At 35.3% G+C, this 10,915-nt stretch overlaps 1 protein-coding gene across 1 annotated transcript; it reads left to right on the top strand.

The window, feature by feature from the left end:
* LOC127655399 (dual specificity protein phosphatase 19-like) lies at positions 1–2,524 on the top strand. Its single transcript, XM_052143227.1, has 4 exons — positions 1–234; positions 787–833; positions 1,092–1,244; positions 2,020–2,524. Exons 1-4 carry the CDS (start codon positions 12–14, stop codon positions 2,236–2,238), a joined length of 642 nt encoding a protein of 213 aa, XP_051999187.1. The 5' UTR covers positions 1–11; the 3' UTR covers positions 2,239–2,524.
* The last annotated feature ends 8,391 nt before the right edge of the window (positions 2,525–10,915 follow it).

Below are 10,915 nucleotides of genomic sequence, written 5' to 3' on the forward strand. Positions count from 1 at the left end.
CCGCAGATGTGATGCAGTCGCTTGCACAAGAAATAAAAGCATTTTCCAAAAATAATTTGCGGAAACAATGCACCAGGGTGACGACTTTGAGCGGCAGGCGGATTATAGAGACATGGAAAGGCTCCACTGTGCAGGTGGTTGAGGAGACGGTACAGCCTGAAACAGCATGTGGATATGTTCAGGATAACAGTTGGGATCTTCAGGTTGGATATATTAAACCATATCTATTGCTTGGTGAGTAGTAAATCTTGAAAAAATAAAAGAAGTCAAAATGGTCAAACATACCAGCATAAGTATGTTTTGCCAGTTTAGAAAAGAACCATGTACTTTAATGTAAGAAAATAAGTATTTATGTTATATATTATATACAGATCATGTAACTATTTGTACTTATTAATGTACAGGGATATATATATATATATATATATATATATATATATATATATATATATATATATATATATACCTTTTTAACAGCAATTTGCTTATTTTTTCAATAATTTTCAATAGTCATGGAATATTTTTAGTTTTAAAAATGTATTTATCACACAGGAAAACAATCTAAGAGTGACAAGATATATGCTTTCCCTTATACATTTGTAGATATAACTTTAGCCTAAAATCTTGAAGTTGATTAAAAAGTATACCCAGTTGTATAATAATAAAATTTTTAGATGTAAAATACCTATAATTAAATTAAAATGATAAATAATACAATATCATGTACATACAAATTTTGTGGAAGTAGTAAATTTGACAATTTATGATTTTATATTTATTTTATAGGCTCACAAGATGCTGCTCATGACTTTGGTAGTTTGAGGAAATATAAGGTAATGCAATTAATGACTGCTTTCTTACTACTTAAGCATGGCTAATTTAGTAGACATCCATTTAATTAAATGTATTATTATATTTATTTTATAGTCATTACATGTATTATATTAAATGTATTTTATTATTTACTATTATGTTATAATTATTTTTTTATTTAATTCACTTAATGTTGTTATTATTATTATTATTATTAGAGTATATTGATATATGATAACCTTGTTTTAAGAATTCTAAAGCTTTTTTGTTGATTTCAGGTCACACATATATTAAATGTTGCATATGGTGTGGAAAATGCCTTCCCTGACCTGTTCATCTATAAGACGCTGAGCATACTGGATCTACCTGACACTGATATCATATCATATATCCAGGAGTGTGCACAGTTTATAGACCAGGCAAAAGCTGAGGTAACAGTTGCCTTATGTTTCAAGTTGTAGAGTTGATCAGTTTCATTAAATATCAAGTGTTTTATGAGAATAAAGGAACCTGAAGGATTTCACACAGATCCTTGCATTTTGCATAATATAAGACCAAAAAATGGAGGACAAAACATAGGCCAACTCAGGATGGTCTCTCAGCATTATAAGAGTGATATTTCATTAGCTCAATGGATTTCTTTGGGCTTGAGTTTTGGGCTTAAGCGCCTGACCTAAGTGATACTGGACAATCATCCAATGGCTTACTCCCTTATTCTAGGTAACCATGCAGTGCGCTGAATAATGAATGCTGAGTTTTCACAATGCATTATTTAGCGAGTTGTAGAAAGATCATATCACTAACAGGCCATTGTTTGTCATACAGCCTCTTTACTAAATAGTGTCGCAAGTCACCCTTAACCTGACACTGCCTCATGATTCAAATTCACTAAGGTTTATGATTACAATGGCTGCTAGAAATAAGTTTCCATTCCTTTGTAAAGTGAGCTTACCACCTCCAGTCACCTAATTTGCAATGTTGTCTATGATGCACAGGAAACAACAGCTCATTTAATCAAATAATTAATGTTCTTCTCAACGCACCAGAGCGTGGTTCCCTCACCCGTAACTTGCAATTGTGTAATTCCACACAATTAGTGTAGGATTAATTACATGCATTATGATTAGGTATATAATGATGTGAAACGAAATGCACCCATAGAAAGATTCTAGATAAGAAGATTCAACAATTACTTTCTCTCTCCAGAAAGGAATCGTGCTTGTCCACTGCAATTCAGGAGTTTCACGTTCTGTCTCAGTTGTCATCGGATATCTGATGTTAAGGGAAAAGCAGGCATTTGGTGACGCGTTTGTGCTGGTTAAATCAGCTCGACCAGCTGCATGTCCAAACCCAGGTTTCATGGAACAACTGAAGAACTTCAAACCACAAAGTACTACACAAGTAAACGGTTTGGATCACAAATGAACATTATTCTACCTCTGCACCCACACATTGTTAAAGCCATCAGTGCTTCCATTGCAGTTTGTTATATAGCTTTGATTTTACATTTTGGAATAGGTGCTAATGTGGCAGAATATTGGTAGAACAACACATCCTGTAGCTATGGGGTATACATTTGGTATCACCCTTAAGGTCTCATCATAATACATTGGCTAACCAAAGTGTATATTTTAAGATGCATTTATCTTCCCATTGCATTTAAGTTAATCAGATGTCTTAAGTTTAGAAAGGCTTATCTTTTTAAAGTCACCAGCAATGTTCACAATGTCATACTAACTTGCTACTACCTACTGACGGGGTTGGGAATGTTACTTTTAAAAAGTTTTTACTACAGATTACAGAATACATGCTGTTAAATGTCATTTGTAACATATTCCATTAGAATACTCTAGGCCAGTAATGTAATCTACATTGTTACACCCCATGACATAATGGTTTATTTACTGTTTTATTTTTGGATTACTTCTTTACAACTGGCAGATTGTTTTTTGTTTTACTATAAACAAGTAAGTTTTTTTTTCTTAAAAAAAAAAAATAAGCCTAAATATCGCATGCAGTTTTGCTACTCAAGTAAATGTATCTTGTTGTAAGGATTTTAAGATATTTTTTACAGGAAAACAGTATTTAAATTCTCATTAAGAATACAATTTTTGCAGTACATCTTTGCCCTAATATCAAGCAAAGACTGTCTTACTAGAGAAAAAAGTTATGCTCTAACATTAATTTTCTTCAATTTTCTTAATTTTTAAAATATAATCGCGCTTGGTTACAGATACATGTAAAGGCATGAAATAGCATTTTAGCTTAGCATAAAGCTAAATGTTGTTCACTTGACAATTTACACAAAGTTAACTATTTTTGCTGCTCCAAACTTCAAAACCCCACAAAGTGTACCCAATGACATCCTTTTCTGTTCATAAAATGAGGCAGAAAATATATTATTTGTAGCTTTTTATATTATGTTAAAGGCAACATTGGTTAGCATTTATTGTAAAAATACTCAAACCACATAAAAGCATTGACAAGGCATGTCATTGTGTATTTATTGGATTTATGTTTCATCAGTTAAAGCATTTCAAACCGTTTTTGTTAATCTGTAGAAACATGATGTAGCTACTCAATTAAGCTCACTGGGGAAAGTTCTTAAATTATGTCATATTTCACTCACAACAGAGTGAAAGTGCTCATATGAACAAAACATATCTTGAGAAAGTGTTTTACCAATGTTTGAAAGCTCCTTGGGTCACATAATGTATATGGATAAATGTTTTCCAGCTGAATAGACTAAATATAAAAATTAAACAAATTAAAATAGAAGGCAAAGTAATCTCTTCAGTAATCAAAATAATTTTTGAATGTAACAGTTGTCTGATTACCAACTGTGACTGTAGTAGAATACAGTTGCTAATATTTAGTATTTAAACACATGTAATCTGTTACTCCCCAACCCTGCTCACTGAATACTGTGCAGTATACACTGTAAATTATTACTACTATTTAATCCATGATAAACATTTCAAACAATAGTATACATTGTTGTCACATGACCTCATCACATTGTATGTATTTTACGTGGCATTCAATTACCATCTTGGAATATATTTATTATACTGGAAATGGAAGGTTAATTCAAGCCCCTTGCATTGTAGATAAATGCCACGTGGTTTGTAGTTTACTGCACTTGTAGGTTATCCACTATTCCATTCATTCTATGAAAAATGTGCATACTGTGCACAGTATATATACTATATATAGCAGAATTTGTTGCAGCAATATGTTATTAACCTGGGTGACCCAAAGTAGGTTTGTATGCCATTTTGGACATAGCCTGTCTTATTTGTTTTGATAGTGACACCTTGTGGTCACAGCTCACATTGAGCAATTCCCCCAGCATGGTACTTAAAACTATATTTGTACAATATAGTAACTTAAATATCAACCATACTAGGAGAACTAGCTGAACGTACTGTAGTTAATAGGTGTTCAAATATTAAAACAGAAATGACATAAAATTTTATTTCATTTCCTTTTTGTAATTTTGTAATTTCCATTAGAGGTTTTGATGTTTTTGTCCATAGATTAAATAGTAAAATAGTCATTCTTTTTTACATTTTTAGAAATTTTAGTTGAATCCTGTTTCTCACTGTGTTTTGAAGTGTTTTTCCAAATGTGTGTTTTCTGAAGGCAGTTCTGTCATCAAATGCTTGTGAGAATATTTAAAAAAACAAAAGGCATTTAGAAGCATTATGTTTTCTATTTGTAATCTCAACAAAATGTGCTTTTTTTTTTTCCTTTTAGGGATTTGATTTTGAGATGTAGATAAAATTATTATCTGTTTTGGATTTTTAAGTATGAATGTGTGGAATGGATTTTATTGAATAAAAATATATTAAAGAAGATACGTTACATGACTGTCCTTTTACAACACACTACTGTATATGTTTGCCTAATATGTGTGTGTGCTTGGCCCTATAACTATACCTTAAATACAGAGCCCCTAACCATCCAAAACATTAGTATGGACAGGACACCCCCCAATACTAAGATTATTGATTGAGTTATCCAGTTTTTTTCTTATTGTTTTACATTTGGTCCCCAGACATTTGTTAATGTATCCTCAGTCATTTGCTTATGGATTGTCAATTGTTGTACTGTTTGGTTTATGTAACTTTAGTAGGCCTACATCCAAAGAGAATGTGTAGCAAATGTACTGTTTCATTTACTTTAGCAGTATATCAAAACATTTAAACTTCTAAAAAGCTGTTAAAGGAATATTCCAGGATTAATACAAGTTAAACTCAATTGACAGCGTTTGTGGCTTAATGTTGATTACCACAAAAATGAATTTCGACTCATCCCTCCTCCGTCCTTTTTTTAATCAATGCAAAAATCTGTGTTCCAGTGAGACACTTACAATGGAAGTGAATGGGGCCAATGTGCTAAAATACTCAATGTTTCAAAAATATAGCCACAAGACGTGCACAGTATGAGTGTTAACATGATTTCAGTGTGATAAAATCGCTTACTAACCAGTTCTGTATAAAGTTATCCCATTTTAAAACTTTGTTGCCATAATGACATTACGCTGCCAACCCTGTAACCCTGCAAAATGACGATTTAAACAACTTTAAAGCTTAAATAACACACTAGTTTAAACAGAAATATCAATGTAAGTGCTTTTATACAATTCTGAGCTTCACATTTCTGCCTTTAAACTCCCAAAAATTGGCCCCATTCACTTCCATTGTTAGTGCTTCACTGTAACCTCGATTTTTGCTTTATGTAACGAAAAGTAGGAACGAGTCGAATTTATTATTATTATTATTATTATTATTATTATTATTATTATTATTTTGGTGTGGAAATCAACATTATGCCACAAATGCTGTCGATTGAGTTTAACTTGTATTGAACCCGGATTATTCCTTTAAAATCACAGAAAATCTCCACTGGTCAAAATAGGAATGGTTATAGCGCCATCTGTGTTAGAGATAGAAATTACATTGAACACTGTAATACTGACACCGTAGCGCGCGCGTCTAGTTAGCCGATGGCGCTTTACTTGACTGCCTAAATTCGGATATTATTCATGGCGGGAACTGAGATTACCTGTCTCGAAAACACAGGAAAACTCTTTCGGCAATTGTCGTCACGTTAACTCCATCTCTCATGTTGCTGATACATTCCCGGGGATTTGGGTTTTCCACATGGGCACTCTCTCATCCACGCTCTCCAGGAGAAACATTGTGAACGTGAAGCCCAAAGATTCCGATGACAGCCGAGCGAACCCGGACCCGGCCGAGAGCCAATCCCGGGTCATTAAAAACGCAGTTCAGAAGGTCAGCCGGGAAGTTCAGAGGGTGTCTGTCATCACCGAGAAAGGCAAGTGATGAGAGTTTTATGGTGGTTTTCAACGCTCCCCGGGCTGGATAAAAAGTTTGACATGGTCAGTGATGGTTTTATTGAGCGCATCCCAATAACTTCAGAGTCAAACTCTATGCATGTGACATTATGTCAGACGATCCGTTATAGTTCACTTCACTGCCATAGTTATATCAAAGCTATGTCTTTATTTGTATTCGAAATTGTGGTTATTTTTATAGGCTCCCTCTTAAAAAAAAATACTTAGCTAGTCTCCCAGCCTGGTCAAGCTGGTCAGTTGACTTTTTTTAGAGTGGTTTTGGACACTTTTTGGGGCCTCCCAGCAAAACCATCTTACACCAGCCAACCATATTAAGCTTAGCTGTTATTTTCAGCAGGGCTAAGAGTTTAATTCATAAGTTATGACATTCATCAATAAACCTTTCATTTAGGGAATACGATGGGTTAGTTATAGAGTATGTTTTCAGGATGGGGACTATATTTAGCAAGATATGAAGAACTCAGGTAAGCACTTTTTCCTTTGTACGTCAACTTTGCGAAGTATTACTTCCCCAAAAGCTGTTTACAATGCAAACACATGTTCATAACAATGCCATGTACACTTACCATACATATGTGTTGTAATCAATGTAAATCCATATCTTCAGAATCGATATGATAGGTCTGAGTGAAAAACAGATTCATATTTAAGTCCTTTTTACAATAAATCTCAACTTTCATTTTCCACAGTCTTTCATATTTTGAAAGCGATTAACATTTTTTTATTTTTTTAATAAGGCAACTGGGCATGGTTTTCAAAATGCTAGATTATTGTCCAATTAATTGCCTGGAACATTCTATTGGTCTATCACTAGTGTTTAGTAAACAAAGCATAGTATGATCTTGCAGAAGCCGTGTCACTAATGTTCAAGAAGTTGATTTTAAATGTTATGGATAAATGTCGAACATCATATCTGAGCAACAGGTACTCTATATTTGCCACGTGAGCTGCACAGGCAAAGCACTGTGTGCAATGAATATTCAAGCTTTTTTTAAGAATGACATGACATGGCTAGTGTTTAACTGCTGTCTTTGTCATGGCAACCCATGTATAGTATTAAACAGAGTGTCATTGGAGGTCTTGTGTCTTTAGAGAATGCATTATAATGATTTGAATCTTACTATTTTATTTCAAGCCTCTTGGACGTAAAGGGGTTGAGTGGGCAGAACAAAGCGGGTGGAATTCATTACGAGGCCTCTCCATGCTGTTGATTGAGAAGCTGCAGATTGAGGTCTAATTTGCTCGCCGCTGTTTTGGTTGCCAGCCATGCTGGATGGCTGCAAGGAAAGCAATTAAAGATTTTGTCTTATAGCCAAATGAAGAGCAATTAAGAGGAATTAATTCAACCTCTTTATTTCACAAGCACACTGAAGAGCTGTTAGAGGTTAGATTAGCATAAGTGCTGGCAGGGTGCTTTTCCCCATGTTTTTCCAGCCTTTGACCCCTAGTAACTTCCACAAGTATTTGCTATTTGATTATTTAGAACAACATCTGCCGAAACCGATAGTTAGACAGATTCTGCTTTTTTATACAAATTTAAATAATAACTTTATTCTCTCTGCCTCTACATGTTTTCCATGTTTCAGAGTAACTGGTCTCAGTTCCAAACAAAACACATTTTTATTAATTTACATTTACATTTATGCATTTGGCAGATGCTTTTATACAAAGTGACTTACAGTGCACTTATTACAGGGACAATCCCCCCAGAACAATTTGGAGTTAAGTGTCTTGCTCAAGGACACAATGGTGGTGGCTGTGGGGATTGAACCAGCAACCTTCTGATTACCAGTTATGTGCTTTAGCCCACTAAACCACCACCACTCCTATTTGCATTTTTGTTCTAATTTTGGGGGTTGGAGTCGGAACGTTGTCAATGTATGACTTTGTGCTACACGGACTGGTTTAGCCGTTGTGCACCGACTCTGTATTTACATCACCGTCTCCTGCTGAATGTGTTTACATACAGTTGAAGTCAGAAGTTTACATACACCTTAGCCAAATACATTTAAACTCAGTTTTTCACAATTCCTGAGTTCCACGCAGACATACTTATTAATATTATGCCCTTACCCAAAATACTTATTGAAACTTAACCAATCAGTAGAGTGTGTAAACATGATAGGAAGCTGTTGTGTGTGACTGAAGCAAGTATTTGTCGTGTAGTGGAAATGATGTCCAGCGATGTCGTAGGAATTCAAACAAGTGCAGTCGCACGATATCATACCAATTAGCCAAATTTAGAAACGTTGTACGAATCCTGATGATTTTGACTTGAGAGAGTGTTGGTCCATCCCAGGTGCTACCCCAAAATCTTCACTATGACTGGTCAGCTCCAAAGTCAGAGGTAGGCATTCAATACTGCCAGACAGAGTTGGTTTAAAATGGAGCGGGATCTGAAGCAGTGTCAAGAAATGACAGGTAATTAGGTGGACTCATGGAACAGTGCGTACTATACTTTGAGTAAATATCTGTAATGTAGATTCTGAAGATCAGTACTAAATAAAAAAGAAAAGAAACAAATGTATAATTCATATTTTTGATTTCACAACAGGAAAACAGTTTTAATGTAAAATAAAAGTAAGTAGGCTAAATGCATTAACTACACAAAAACATTTTACAGCATTGTTTAATAAAATAATCCTTTTACATTTGGCAGTCCCAATATATGGTAATACTTAGTGAAATCCAGGACAATGTGTAGCCTAGGTCTATGATAAGAAATATATTTTATATCTTCTTTGTCACAAAACAAAACAATATACTATTTGATAGTATTGCGTCATGCCATTGTGCCTTCATCTATCCAAAACTCAGCAAAACTGCTCAGAACTACCTTATGTTTAATGTGAGGAGATGCACTGTTCTTAAAGAGACAGTAACCATGTTTTAAGAGATGCTTACATTTAGTCGTTTAGCAGACATTTTATCCAAAGTGACTCACAAATGAGAAAGAGACACAAAAAAACAATCTAATTATATTGAAATCAAGTATGTGCATTGTGCAAGTATAGAACACTTGATGATTTTAATTCTGTGTGTTTTGCAGTATTAATGTTTAATTTAAAAATAATACAGTTTGATATATGCAACGTTTACTTTTGACCCACTGCCCAATCAAGTTTGATTTTTGGCCCTTCATAGGAAAAAGTTTGGGCACCTCTGCTCCATAGAGTATTTTCCACAGTTCATATAACAGCATGTGCTAGCCAAAACAAGTTCCCCTCCATGACTGCGTAGGACGGAATGAGGTTGAGTTACTGCAGTGGTTGTGCTAAATGATGTAGTGATCTATATTTTAACATCCACCATTAAGTCGTTTGAGTTCCCGCAATAATGACTTGCCCTCGCCATGTAAAAGCCTCTGCTCACGGTCAGCCTAAGTAATCAAGAAGGTTTCCAAATACCTTCGGTACATTTGAGACCCAAGGCTTAAGGTTGCGTATCTGTTTTAGATTTATTGCTGTGGCTGGACCAGTAGGAGACACAATTTCAGTGAGCAGCATTAAGTGACGCAGGACTTATCTGTGCTGTCAATACTGAAGAACAGGAGTGTTGATTTAGTGTGAAGGCAAAGCCTACTTCCAGTTCATTGTGCTGATAATTAGATGGCCTTGACAATGCCCAGGACAGTTTCATTAGACTAATTTGCATGTTCACTTTTAATAAATATGCTCATTATTTTTTAGAAACAAAATGGGCTGGGAGGAAATTGAAAATCATATTACTAAAAATCATCAACCTTCTCTTTTGTTATGGAAAGAAGTGTCCTTTTACACAATAAACTGTGTAGTTGCATTTAATGGCTCTGTTGTTTAGCCTTGCAGTGATACACAGAGGTGCTGAGCTAGACTTTTCAATTGTGTACCTTCTGTTGCTTTAAATTGAGTTTACATTTCCAGCTGAATAGGGCTGGGCAGTTCATCGCATAATATATTTGTGATGATCAAAACATTGCTCTGTTTGATTGAGCATTCCAACCAGCCCGACACATCAACATTAACTCAACCAATGGCTTGACTTTGGGGCGGGACTTTTGGTTTTGACTGACCAATGGCAGATGGTGGAAAAACAGTCATTATTTTAGCAATTTCGTTTGGTGACACGAGTGGCGCAAAAATTTCACAATGAAATAAATGAGTTATGTTCTATTCTTCAGTTAATCTGCTTCATCACTCAAAAATTTTCCAAAGTTCCAGTGTGGCATTTGTCATGTTACATTGTTTTAGTAACAAAATAATAATAAAACAAAATATATACACCGATCAGCCACAACATTAAAACCACCTGTCTATGTCTCCTAAGCAATCAAATTGGCCCAGTTGCTAGGGAGGGTAGAGTCACATGGGGTAACCTCCTCGTGGTCGTATAGTGGGGTTCGCTCTCGGTGGGGCGCATGAGCCTCCACGTGTGCTATGTCTCTGCGGTAACGCGCTCAACAAGCCACGTGATAAGATGCATGGATTGACGGTCTCAGACGCGGAGGCAACTGAGATTCGTCCTCCGCCTCCCGGATTGAGGTGGGTCACTACGCCACCACGAGGACTTGTAAGTCTATGGTAACATGCTCTGTACAATTGAGGTGAGAAGAATATCACATCAGAATGCTATTCTGAGATTTGGGTTGGCAATGATTTGGCAGCATGAGGGGGACCTGGACTATTAGGCAGGTGGTTTTAATATTGTGGCTGATCGGTGTGTATATAAATATATGGAATA

The sequence above is a fragment of the Xyrauchen texanus genome, chromosome 14, assembly GCF_025860055.1.
Source record: "Xyrauchen texanus isolate HMW12.3.18 chromosome 14, RBS_HiC_50CHRs, whole genome shotgun sequence".
Taxonomy (NCBI): Eukaryota; Metazoa; Chordata; class Actinopteri; order Cypriniformes; family Catostomidae; genus Xyrauchen; species Xyrauchen texanus.